At 40.2% G+C, this 14282-nt stretch overlaps 1 protein-coding gene across 1 annotated transcript in view; it reads left to right on the forward strand.

Moving 5' to 3' along the window:
• RELN (reelin) overlaps nucleotides 1-14282 on the forward strand; it is a 511249-nt gene that overhangs the window by 440326 nt on the left and 56641 nt on the right. The window contains exons 41-45 of the mRNA XM_082846929.1: nucleotides 734-963; nucleotides 6136-6356; nucleotides 8186-8333; nucleotides 10816-11074; nucleotides 11933-12182. Coding sequence (XP_082703055.1) covers nucleotides 734-963; nucleotides 6136-6356; nucleotides 8186-8333; nucleotides 10816-11074; nucleotides 11933-12182 — 1108 coding nt within the window. The remainder of the gene's footprint in view (nucleotides 1-733; nucleotides 964-6135; nucleotides 6357-8185; nucleotides 8334-10815; nucleotides 11075-11932; nucleotides 12183-14282) is intronic.

Here is a 14282-nt window from a genome sequence, read left to right on the forward strand (position 1 = left end):
AAGAGGAGTAAGTTCAACAACAACAAATATTATATAAATATATCTGGTTGCTCTGACAGCAAGAAAATGTTGACCCCAATTGGAAGTGGGAAAATTTTTTCATAGAAAGAATCACATGCTTTATTTAAGTTTTAGTTTAATTCACTTGAAAGTATGAAAAAGGAATGGAGTGGTTATTTCCCTCATGGTTAAAAAGGTCTTTCTGAGAATATTCTCCCTATGCCAGGGAAATAGTGACAATAATTGTATTTTGTCTGTTTTAAGACTGAAAACATACTGAAGATTCTCCATGTGCAGTACTTTGGGGATTATTTGAAGGTATCACAGGAAGGAAAGTAGAAGGTCTTCTTTCCATCCAGCAGTCTGAAAAAAAAAGCTAACGGTTAGAATTAGGGAAGCAATCTCTTCATTACGATTTGCTTGGCTTGGCAGTGAAAGTGGGCTAAAGGTAAAATTTGGAATTCCATGCCAACCTCTGCCTTATTCACTTCCTAGCTTTTTATGAAATGAGGGAAAGTAAATTTTTCATGAGGCCCTTTGAGGTTCTTTATGAAAAAGTGTTATTTAAAAGTAATATGCAGTATTACTCAGGCAAAACAGAATTTCATGGTGTTAAGTATTTCAGCAAGACAGTTCCCAGGAAAATGGACTCTCGAGAAAATAATGAAGTGGTGAATCATTTCAAGGCTTGTTGCTCTGAGGTAATTTGTATCATTTTTTCTTCTTCACCAAGATCAATGTCGGATGCTCAACTGATAGCTCCTCTGCTGATCCGGTCAGACTGGAGTTTTCCAGGGACTTTGGGGCGACCTGGCACCTGCTGCTCCCCCTCTGCTACCACAGCAGCAGCCATGTCAGCTCTTTGTGCTCCACGGAGCACCACCCGAGCAGCACCTACTACGCGGGGACCACCCAGGGCTGGAGGAGGGAGGTTGTGCACTTTGGGAAGCTGCACCTTTGCGGGTAAGGACCTGCTGCTTCGCACCATGTTCTTCTCATTTCACAGTTTTCTCCGTGATGTCATGGTTGCCTTGCCACTTTATCAGGGAAATTTTCACTTTACATTTCTTCCTCAGTTCTCCACTGACAGTAGATCAGTGGATGTTTAAAACATAGGAACTGCACTGACATACTACTAATTCATAGTTTGAAGATAGATTTAAAGGAGCACCCCCTGGGCAGCGCCCCGTCCTGGGGTTCATATCCCCATGGGTCTTTATTAGATTAGTTAGGAAACAACAGAAATATGGTTTTCCCCTAGTGTTATAATCCGTCTCCCTTCTGCCCCCTACCTCACAATATAAATGCAGTTAGAATTTTTACTTTCGAACATCTGCCTATGTCTTTCGTGCAAGGAGAGGGCACATATGGAGGATGGAAGCCCGCAGAATATTCCAGGTGTCTCATAAAAAAAAAATTGTTAGCGCTCTTTCCCCAGGCACTTCTAATTTTTCAACCTTTCTCAGCATTCTTGTTACATATATTTGACTTTTCTGATGAAAAGCTATTTGGAGATAAAGGACTTCAATTCCAATAGAAATGAAAAATATAGTTCAAAAAAATAAAACTAATAGTATAAGTGAACAAAGAGAGGAAGTCAGCAAAGCAGTCTGCCTCAGAATTTGTCTTTTCTCTCAGAATAAAAACTTAAGGGTATGCCAAAAAAAGAAGGAAGTACTAATATCATACTTTCAAGATGGAGATAGATTTACATTCCTCATGTGAAGCTCAGCATAATTAGAAGTCTTGAGTCTTCAAGCAAAACTACTAACACCTAGTACTTTTCCAAAAGGGTGAAAGTGAATCTTCAAAAGTCTTCATTCTAGGGCTTCCCTGGTGGCGCAGTGGTTGAAAGTCCACCTGCCGATGCAGGGGACACGGGTTCGTGCCCCGGTCCAGGAAGATCCCACATGCCAAGGAGCGGCTGGGCCTGTGAGCCATGGCCACTGAGCCTGCATGTCCGGAGCCTGTGCTCCGCAACGGGAGAGGCCACAACAGTGAGAGGCCTGCGTAAAGCAAAAAAAAAAAAAAAAAAAGTCTTTATTCTCTTTGAACATAAATCCATTCACTCCTCATCATATCATTAGCAAAATTTTTATAATTTGATTGCTAAAGACTAATATTTTGTGTTATCACGTAATTTATTAATTCTTACTATTATACCAGGATATTATTCTAATTATTCTATTAGAAAATCTAATTGTTTTTTAAAAACAAGCATTACTAAGCAAAACATCCTCAAGATTCTTTTTTTTTTGCGGTACGCAGGCCTCTCACTGTTGTGGCCTCTTCCGTTGCGGAGCACAGGCTCTAGAGCGCAGGCTCAGCGGCCATGGCTCACAGGCCCAGCCGCTCCGCGGCATGTGGGATCTTCCCAGACCGGGGCACGAACCCGTGTCCCCGGCATTGGCAGGCAGACCCCCAACCACTGCGCCACCAGGGAAGCCCTTCTCCTCAAGATTCTTTAGAAGTGACAGCTGAGGAGGCAAGGAGAATCTCTGAAGACCAGGAATAAATAGAGCTGAAGACTCAGCCAGCACAACTGGAAAGCTGCTATTGGGGTGTTCGGGGGTGGGGTGTGAACTTGTCTATAGCAGAATTGAGCAGGGGGAAATAGGAAAAACTTTTTATCCAAAATCAGTTGTGTTATTTAAGATCTTATGTTGCGAGAAATATAAAGAGGCTTACCGAAAAAGTGGAAGAACTTATTAGAAAAATACTGGGGAAGAGCATGGACTCCACTCAGGAAGTTTGGGGGCATCAGCAAAAGGAGTTCGTCATCCTCCTTTTTATCATGCTATGTTAACGTCAGTCAGCAAACTCCAGCTCTCATTTTCTGGAACTCTTAATTCTACATTTCTAGAAAAGAAAATCTGAGCAAATCAGCTACAGCCAGAAGGCCAAGTGTTGCAACAGAAACATAAATGCCAAAAATCTGTGCTTATGGGCAGTGCAGGCAGGGGAAAATGGCTGGATGAACAATCACTTCGGCTCCTTTGACCAATACCCATGATCATTATGGTACTGTGGAAAGCTCCAGGTTTCCTTTTTAGTGGACCGCTAATTTCTTCCAGTTGCTCAGCTGAGAATTAGATTAAATAGAAAACAACCCTAAAGATAGGGTGAAGGCCATGGTTTTAGATTGTCTTAACAGCTGAGACTTGCTTCCGCAAGTTCCCACATGAAAATAATCCGATTTAAAGGCGTGTGATATACAGTCACTGCCAACCAGAGGTACTAAATGAAGCTACCCGCCCCAGGACAGTGCTCCAGGATCATGGAGCCTGCATCATTACCAGTTGGCTTTGTCCACTAGGCTGTGCTTACACATAAGGCATGGAGATGTAATTTGAATGAGAGAAATGCAGACATCTGTATTTTCACTGACTGGTATATTGGGAGTCAGTTTAAAGTATATCTCCTCTAATTATAAAGGTACAGAACTTAAACCATCATGTTATTTACATTCCATGTGATTTTCATTTCTATGAAAGGAAAATAAATCTGTTAAGGAGGCATGCCCACTCTCACAGTGGTGTAAACCTACCTTTCAAACTGCCTTCAACTGCTTCTGCAAGAGAAGAATTTGCCTTAGAAGTGTTGTCTAGTCCTTGTTTCAGGAAAACAATTAGCACTCTTCTTAAGACCCACACAGGCATGAATTGCTGGAAGGCAAAAGTTAAATTTTCTCCAACTCAGTGAACCATTCCTTGGTTTGTATTCAGCATGGTACATAATAATGGCACAAGTGCTACATGCTAAAAAAAATATATTACCCGTGTTTAAATTGCCTTTTTCTGTGCACTCACAGGACACTAGGTACCAAAAAACTATACTAAATGTTTCAGGTGCAGAAATGGCTGTTTCTTGCCTTTACATATAGTCAGTTCACATTTGCAGCATAAGTATTGAGCTTCCATCAAATTTTATTCACATCACCCTTGTGTCTTTTTCATTTAGAGTCTTTTTGTCTTTAAAACTTCCTAATTGCTTTTGCTTTATGCAGTTTCATAATGAGTCAACCAAAACCCCTATTTAATGAAAACACTGCTGTGTGCTTGAAATTTTAAGTTTACATTAAAAAAAACAGATTCTTTTGGGTACCACTGGCTTGGGAGAACAGATGCTGACATTCACCAGGGAGGGTGGCAGTGAGAAATTTTCAAAATAAGATTTCAGCAGACTGGGAACCACAGTGAAACCAGACCCTTCAGTCCATTTATCATAGTGCCTGCAGTTTCTGTGTCAAGACAGGTGAACAATAATAAATATCCAACCAAGGTGGTTCATTTGTATTCAGAACATTTGAATAAATAAGAAGTTCAAACAAAACCGAGGTAGGCTTTGTTCAAAGGAAAACTCCAGCCGTTTCCCTCAGCTCAGCAGACTGAAAGTTCAACAGGTAGGAAGTGCTTCTTGCCAAGACTAAACTCTGACAGGTACTAGAAAATAAAAGTTAATTATGAACTGGCATTTTGGGGGCAGCTTAATATAGTTGGAGTCTTGATATAAACAATGAAATTAGGGGTAAAATTATATGTGGGAACTTGACTCCATCTGCTTTCCTATCTGCTAAACTTTAGAAGTCTAGTAAATGCTTCTAATACTGACTTCTAATTTCTGTTTCTCAAATAAAAAGAACTATTCTGAATTTGGTTTCTATATAATTGAAAATTGGACAGATTCACAGGGTACAAATATGAGTGCACATGCCATCTCTATATCTAGCTCCTCTGAAATAAAGTCTATTTTCTTTGAACTGAGTTTTGTACATAATAAAATATATTCAACTATTTCTGGACTGCTACCTAAATATGTCGGTTATTTCTAAGGAGCTAACTTATCGTCAGCAACGTGATAGGACAATCATCTTTCAAGTAAAAAGGAAAACTGTGTTTCATTTAAAAAGAAATTAAGAAATAAGAGACATTGAACTAAAAATAAATCTGACTCTGTCACTCCTCTCTTTAAAATAATCTTTTGGGACTTTCTGTTGCCAATAGGATAAAATCCAAAACACCCTAGTTTGGCTTTTAAGGCTTTCCATAACAAATGACATTCAAGAAACATTCATTGAGCATCTGCTATGTGTGAAACACTGTACTGGTCACCGTGAAAGGGTGCAAAAAAGAAAGAGGTATGAGCATTGGCCTCTAGGAGCTCATAGCCAATGAGGCAAATAGGTGTGCTTTTAAATACCTCCAGCTGTAACTATAATAATGGAAATTCCAGCAAAATCATGGAAGAGAGAGAAATTAAAGGATGAGTTATTTACCATATAACCCAGCAAATCCACTATGATTCTACAAAAAAAAATTGAAAACAGGTATTCAAACAAATACTTGTACACGAATATTCACAGAAGCACTATTCACAATAGCCAAAAGGTGGAAACAAATGTCCATCAATTGACGAATGGATAAATAAAGTTGATATCGCCATACAATTAAATATTATTCAGTCATAAAAAAGGATGCAATTCTGATACTTGCTACAACATGGATGAACCCTGAAAACATTATGATAAGTGACTAAAGCCAGACATTAAAGCTCATATAGCATATGATTCCATTTATATGAAATATCCAGAATAGGTAAGTCCACAGAGACAGGAAGCAGATTAGTGGTTGCCAGGGGCTGGGTGTAGGGGAGAATACTTAATGGGCACAGGGTTTCCTTTGGGGTGATGAAAATGTCTTGGAACTTGATAGAGGTGATAGCTGGCTAACACTGTGGAGGTACTAAACATCGCCAAAATGTACACTTTAAATGGTTAATTATTACTTTTATACTTTGCGAATTTTACCTCCATTAAAAAAAGATTAGTTATGTAGAACATAGACAGTATTTAATGGAAAAATCCTTACCAAGAAAAGTCAATATAGAAAAAGGTGGAAGCTCAAGTGGAACTTTGACATAATGGTAGGATTGGGAAGGGCTTATAGAAAGCAGGAACTTTATTGGCAAAATCCTGGAGTTTGAGGAATGGAGTTTTTGGTCCTGAAATGTTGAACCATGTTTTGTACTTCTTGAGTGTGGTGCAGAGGTAGTAACTGCCCACTGCTCATTGATCAGATGTGCTTACTGACATTAATGTGTTGATTAGATTTTGAAGGGCTTGTATCTCTTTTCCAGATCTGTGCGTTTCAGATGGTACCAAGGATTTTATCCTGCTGGCTCTCAGCCAGTGACATGGGCCATTGATAATGTTTATATCGGTCCCCAATGTGAAGAGATGTGTAACGGACATGGGAGTTGTATCAATGGAACCAAGTGTATATGTGATCCTGGCTACTCAGGTCCAACCTGTAAAATAAGCACCAAAAATCCTGATTTTCTCAAGGATGATTTTGAAGGTAATTTCTTCATATAAAATCTATGTAGTTTTGTGAAAGAACGTATACATTAAGCACAATTTGTAATGTAGAAGTAATCATTAAGTTCTACTCTAATATTTCATTATTTATCATTACGTTTGGGACCACCCAAGGCTTCATTTAGTTCTGAATTTCATAGGGTTCCATTCTTGAAACAATGGTCAGTGAGAGTGAACAAGACCGTAATTGAGAAGAACTAAGGCTATTTTAGCCATTTTTTTCTATCACATGTAATTTCTGATCAATGATAATTTTGGAAATGCCTATAGAGGGTTAATCTTGGGTAGAAGGAACAAGTTTCCAGAAATATAAATTCTTGTCATTGCTTTATCACCAACTCATTATGCAGCCTTTTGTCACTTTATGCACCTCAGTTATACCTAGAATCTAATGTCATTATGTATGAAGATATGTGACAAAGTAGAAAAATGTACGTGCTCTAATAATTGAAATTATTCACAGTTAATTGTATATCCATTGGATATGCTTTCTGATAATACTGGAAAAACATTCTCACAAGAGCAAGTCTTAAATAAATGTAATAGCTATCTCTGTTAGGATAGTGAGATTAAAAGATTTTTTCTGGGCTTCCCTGGTGGCGCAGTGGTTGAGAGTCCGCCTGCCGATGCAGGGGACACGGGTTTGTGCCCCGGTCCAGGAAGATCCCACATGCCGCAGAGCGGCTAGGCCCGTGGGCCATGGCTGCTGAGCCTGCGCGTCCAGAGCCTGTGCTTCGCGACGGGAGAGGCTGCAACGGTGAGAGGCCCGCGTAACAAAAAAAAAAAAAAAAGAAAAAGATTTTTTTCTTTTTCCCAAGTTGTCTGTAAATTTTTTATAATATATCTATGGTTTTAAGGTATATTTTAGAATTAGGTTTAGGTATATCAATACTATGGAATATTATTCAGCCATAAAAAGGAATGAAATACTAATACATACTATAATATAGATGAACCTTGAAAACATTATACTAAGAGAAAGAAGTCAGACACAAAAGGCCACATGTCCTGATTCCATTTTTATGAAACACAAAATAGGCAAGTCCATAGAGACAGAAAGATTAGTGGTTACCAGGGGCTGGGTGAGGGGGAAATGGGCAGTAACTGCTTAATGGGTACAAGGTTTTCTTTATGGTGATGAAAAAATTCTTGGAGCTAGTTAGCACAACACAACGTGGTTTTACAACATTGTGAATGTATTGAAAGCCATTGAATCATTAACTCTAAAACAGTAAAAATGGCAAAATTTATGTCATATGCATTTTACCACAATCAAAAAAGTAAATTAGATCTAAGGTGAATATTTAAAGAGATTCGCAAGCTGGTTTTGAAAGACATTATTTAATAGGAAATATTAAATTATACTGAAATTTCTCCCATTAAATTTGTGTTTTTTAAAATATTATATAACACTGGCCTGATACTGTCCTCTCAGTAGCAAGGACACAGTAAAGAGACCAGTGGAAAGGTCTCATTACCCTTTTTAAATTTTGGGCTGAACCACTCTGACTAGCCAGTGTCTTGTTTTGCAGTGCAGAGGAGCAGAAGGAGGGAACAATTTGGCTGGACTGTAGATACTCAGGAAAAGGCCTCCTCCTTCTGTCATGTGGACCCTTAAATCATACAGCCAACGTTAAACAGTTCAGACAAGATAAAATGTTGAAGAGACTTCTTATCCCCAAAATATATGACTTCAATCTTCATGACTTCATATTTTAAAACTGCACAAAGCACTTACTAAATTCCTTTAAAAAAATAATATGACTGTATTTGGGGTCATAGGTAAACCACATTTTCCACTTTTTTCAGGTCAGCTAGAATCTGATAGATTCTTATTAATGAGTGGTGGAAAGCCATCTCGGAAGTGTGGAATCCTTTCCAGTGGAAACAACCTCTTTTTCAATGAAGATGGCTTACGCATGTTGATGACACGAGATCTGGATTTATCACATGCTAGGTAATCATTTTTAAATGCTGTTGAAGAGCCACCTTGTAATATAAAGTAGCAGAACATAATCAAATCAGAAAGAAACAGAGATCTCAAGGACAAGGCCTTCCATTGTAAATGCTGAGCTTCTCTCTTGTCAAAGACTCCATTAAGACACAATTTATATAATTTCCATTCTAAAACAGAGAGATTTGAACAATAACTGGATCAGAAATGAAACACAGCTAAACGGACAGAGGTTTATACCTGGTCTTCTACATGGTGGATGACCAGGAAATGACAACGTTTACTCACTTTAACTTCAAGAAAGTAATGTTACATCTTCTTTATCCACCTTCTACAGAATACATTTCATTAGCACTTGGACTATGTAGAATTTCTTTACCATTCTTAGGAGAAAGCTTAATTGAAATATAATACATGCACAAATTATTCACAGTTAATTTTATATCCATTAGCAATTTAAGAACATCTAAAGTGTAGCCTTGTTGTTTATAAGCATTTCTTTCCAATGATTTGCTCATACATTCAAAGCACTCATTTTCTAAATTGAGCACAGTCACTCAGAAACAAACATTTTAAACTGGCTCAGAGGATTATGTCCTGTCAAGATGTGTATCCCTTGATCATTTGATGAGCCAAAAACTTAGCCAGTAAAATAGAAAATACAGTTTAACATGTATAAAATGGAACCCTGACCTATTTTTGCCAGTGAACAAAGAAATCATGTTTCATCTTTTGAAACATTTCAGAGTATCTTAACATACACTGTAACATATTTATCCTCTTCTTCCTCCTAAATCTTTCATGTATTGAATTATAAATTTGATCATGCTTCATAGAAAATACAACTCTTATCTATGAGATAATAATTTTACAGTTATAGAAAGCAAGATTTTATTTATCTCCATCCTATTTTAATGCACGTAGTTTGTTTCTCTTTATTTAAGATTTATCATTGGCAGCTGAGTTCTCTAATTTAGAAATTATTAGATTTTTCCAAATAATTCTAACATGGTTTATCTATAAATTAATATAAACATTTTCCCAATACAAGTAGACAATGTGCTAAAAGTGTTTCTCTGTAAATGATTATTGTTTTTATAGATATAAACTTCACAAGGCACTAACCATGTATTTTTGTCATTAATCCAATGTTAAAAGCTCCATTATTTATCTCATCTCAGTAGCATGCTGTATAAGATTTGCATATATTGACCTCCATATAAAATCCCAATTTTCTCAGGGTTATGAGGTAAATGAATGCCCAGTTAGTGGAGATGGGGGAGGGGAGGAACCCATGAAGAGTGCAGGATTTTATATATGGAACTGCTAACTTTTATTGTAAGCCCCAATATATTTCATATGTTTGACATGCATCCATAATTGGGTATGTGTGTTGGGTTGCATGTGAAATTCATTCTGCATTACCAGCTAGCACAGCGGCCAGACCAGGCACCAGCAGCTCGCCTGCCAAAGATAACATGTGAGCTGGTTTTCATTGGCACCTCAGCTGGTTGCTGCCACTCTGTCCACCTCCCTGCCAGCTGGGAAGATTGCCACTGGCTGACTGCCACAGTTCTCGATGGCCAGTATCACCCATCCCAGACCCAGCAACAGTCAGAGCCTGGCACAGCCCACCACCACCACCACCCCACAGTCATGCTCTCCTGCCCCTGGCGCAAAAGACAGAAAAGAGGCTCAGGTTTGACACACCTCTTGCAAAAGATGCCTGGCCTCTCACAGGGAGGTGCTACAACTGGTGAATTTAAATGTGTCTCACAAAACCAACAATATGAGATCTGGAAAACTACTGGTAGAACCAGGGAATGGATGATTTTGCCAATAAACGGCATAAACTACATTGATTACTTTCTTCCAGTTTCAGGTACTAAGGACAAGGATACGAATTTATCTTGAATAGATAGCAATAGACACTCCCAAACTTGGACAGCCTTTGGACCCCTCCCATCTTCTTATAGAATAGCCAGAGGGTGCAGTGAATGCTCACTTCCCTCAGACTCTCCCCTCTGGAGGAGTGCCAAATATAAATATGGGTACAGAATACCCTTTTTCAGACTTCACATTGTATTAACTCCCTTTCACATTAAAAAGGGAAGTCAGGGCTTCCCTGGTGGCGCAGTGGTTGAGAGTCCACCTGCCGATGCAGGGGACACGGGTTCGTGCCCCGGTCCGGGAGGATCCCACATGCAGCGGAGCGGCTGGGCCCGTGGGCCATGGCCGCTGAGCCTGCGCGTTCGGAGCCTGTTCTCCGCAACGGGAGAGGCCACAACGGTGAGAGGCCCGCGTACCGCAAAAAAAAAAAAAAAAAAAGGGAAGTCAGGCTTTGAAACAATTGCTTCGGACGTTCGTTAAATCATGATATTCGTTAAAGCTATACATTCCCCCTATTATCCTGTGCACTTGTCTTTTGTTAATGGTGTGAATTTTCACTCAAGTAAAAGTCTACAGTAGATTTTACTCGTATCAGATTTGTGCAGTTCTTCATGAGACTGGGATGTGGTAAAGGTGTTCCAGACCCCAGGAGCCAACCTGTACTTCTACAATATTCTCTCAATGGTGGCCTCTCGTGGAGTCTCCTTCAAGAGTTCCTTTTCAGCAACTCCAGCAACGTGGGCAGGTACATAGCCCTGGAGATACCTTTGAAAGCCCGTTCTGCTTCTACACGTCTCCGCTGGTGGCAACCATCTGAAAATGGGCACTTCTACAGTCCCTGGGTAATCGACCAGGTCAGTCCCTTCAGGATTAACTGTTACAATGTTGTCACTTGAGCTAAATATGGCTTTAGAAAGCAGTTAGTCCAACCCCTCGCTCAGTAGAGGAAGCCCAGTACCCACAGTTGGGTGACTTACCCAAGGGCACACGGCTAGATTAGATGTGGCATTTAGGTTCCTTTCATTCTCTATTCCTTCAACTGCCTGAGCCTATAAAAACAAACGACGCAACAGAAGGCCCAGGTTCTGCTCATAAGAGGATTCTGCCATATGGATAGAGGGACCTTATCAAGCGTGATACAAGGCTATAATTCTCTGAAAAGGAAAATGTGCAAATTAGCATTGGTGCCACATGCAGTAGTTGCCCAATCCTCTTTCCTAGCCTTTAAAGAAAAAATAAATAAATCTCCCTGACATCCTTATGGACAGTTCTAAAGGATCTTCATACGTAATAATACGCATATCAAAAAGAACTCAGAGAACCTCTTAACAGACGGTAGAATCCATGCAAAGAATTGGAACTGAAATGCCTTAGGGTACTACTGTCCTTAAATAGAAATCTTACATGGAAAATAATGTAAGCCAAACATTGCGTTCCCAGTTTGGGTACGTGTAGTTTCCAAAGGCACAATTTGGCCCATGAAGGCTGTGAATGGTTTTGTCAGTCTTTCGATTTGTTTCTGTAGCTTTTTGCCAGGTGGGCAAGCAGACCACAGAAACAGGAACATGCTGAAAGGCCCTCTAACATTAAGCTTGCTGTATAAGGCCAGTTCTGAGCGATCTGACAGATGAAAACAAACAAACAAAAAGAAACGAACTTCCTCCTTTCTCGAAACCAAACTGAAAAGTTGTGTTTTAAAACATATATTTCAGATTCTTATTGGAGGAAATATTTCTGGTAATACAGTCTTGGAGGATGATTTCACAACTCTGGACAGTAGGAAATGGCTGCTTCACCCCGGAGGCACCAAGATGCCTGTGTGTGGCTCTACTGGTGATGCCCTAGTCTTCATCGAAAAGGCCAGCACCCGTTATGTGGTCACCACAGACATTGCTGTGAATGAGGATTCATTCCTACAGATAGATTTTGCCGCCTCCTGCTCGGTCACAGACTCTTGTTATGGTAAGTATTCCCTTTCCAGGTAGAGGGACAGAGAAGAGTAAATGGGCATCCAAGGCTGCCTCTGTCAAAGGACTATACTACACCTCCAAGAAGCCTGTAAGTGAAGCACAAGTGTGCTTTCGGTCAAAACCTAACTGCATTCTTGAAAATGCTGTGTGTAAATTGAGTTTTAGACGTTTATTTTTTAAAACCTCAGAATGTGAGCTTATTTTTAAGCATATGTCCATGAAGACTTCTTTTTTTTATAAACAATAGCCCCCAATTTATCTCCGTTTATAAATCCAGATTTTTTAAGGATCATATTTACAGAATAAAGGGTTCTCGTCATATAGAGAATGTCAGAATAAGCAATAGGATTTACACATACATTTGTATTTACATGGGTTTTAATTCATAGGGCTTTAGGTTAGTCCAGTTATTGTCTCCTTTCCATCTCCCAGGAATCATGAAATTTTGTTGTTCCTATTTTGTCTGATACTTTCTGCCACCGTGGGTCATAGCATATTCTAAACCACCGTGATTGTGACCGGTTTGCATCTTCTAGGTTATGCATACCTTACATGCGCGCGCGCACACACACACACACACACACACACAAGCCTATCTTAGGAGCTATAAAAACTGACATCTCTGCATACTTGGACCCTTCACTGGAATTTGCAGATCTGTCAGGATTCTGGGGACCTTCGGGTCTTTCACCACCCTGTATCACTATTCTTCCAAGAGATCCAAACTAGAATGTTCACACTAGAATGTTTTAGATTCTTGCGGTCCAAAATCTGGAGAACTTGGTTACTTCCAAGGTCCTGCAAAATCCAGATTTTTCATATTTCCATTAGTCTGAATTTAATGGACAGATCTAAGAAGGAAGCCCAGAAGAACTCTTTCTACTTCAGACTCAATCAGTCAACACTAAACTAGTCAGTAAAGGTGGAACTTGGGAAAGTATAAGGTACACAGGCTGTCTTCACTAGGTACAGTCTAGTTGAGGGGATACTTCAGAAAGTGAGTCCAATAAATGACTAAATCCAGTGCTGTATGGAGTGGTACTAATGCAAAATGTAATGAGAGTTCAGCCGAGGAAGAGATAACCAATGGATGGCCAGTCCAAGAAGTTTGGGAAGATTTCACAAAGAAGCTAAGTCTCAAGTGGGCATTGATGGTTGGAGTGAATCTGAAGGGTGAATGGGGAAGAGAGGACACCCCAGGCTGGGCTGGCAGCATAAAGCGGGGATTCTCCTGGTCCATGGGTAAACCATGAGCAGACCAGCCTGAACAGATAATATTTGCATCTAACGGAGGAGAGTAGAGTGCTAATTTTGAAAATAGATAGGGACTTCAGGGTCCTAGACACCCACTCCCTCATTAGCATAGGAAGTCAGCTAGAGACCAGGGAGGTGAGTTATGACATGGTCAGCATGCAGCAGAACCAGGACTGAAACTCTGCCTTCATAAGCCCAGTCACATGTGCTTTCTTCTGTAGGCTGGGTAAACCTCTTGAAAAGATGGAACTGAATTAAAAAATGAAAGAGGAAAGTGGCCAAGAAGAGTTAGCAGCAAATTAAGAAGGGCATTAAAAGGCAGGCACAGGAATTTGTGCTTGACAAGGTCATGAATAAGAGGGCACAGGGCTTCCCTGGTGGCACAGTGGTTGAGAGTCTGCCTGCCGATGCAGGGGACACGGGTTCGTGCCCCGGTCCGGGAAGATCCCACATGCCGCGGAGCGGCTGGGCCCGTGAGCCATGGCCGCTGAGCCTGCGCGTCCGGAGCCTGTGGTCCGCAACGGGAGAGGCCACAACAGTGAGAGGCCCGCGTACCGCAAAAAAAAAAAAAAGAGAGGGCACAAGTGCAGGGGAGTGGCATGGTGGGTTTTAGGGAAATTAACCCAGGAGCCAATGAAGGTGGGTAGAGAAGAATCCCAACAAAAAAGTGTCAGTGGTTGTCTCTGTAGGAAGTGATGAAAACCTGAATTACGTGGCATGAAGAGAAAGGGCATGGATAAAACTAGTATGAGACACTGCAAAGCAAAAGGAAAGAAGCAGCAAACCTCAAAACCAGGTGACATGTTGAACATAGAGGGTAAAGAAGAAAGGAGTAAAA

Source organism: Leucopleurus acutus (genome assembly GCF_964270905.1).
Source record: "Leucopleurus acutus genome assembly, chromosome: 9".
NCBI lineage: Eukaryota > Metazoa > Chordata > Mammalia > Artiodactyla > Delphinidae > Leucopleurus > Leucopleurus acutus.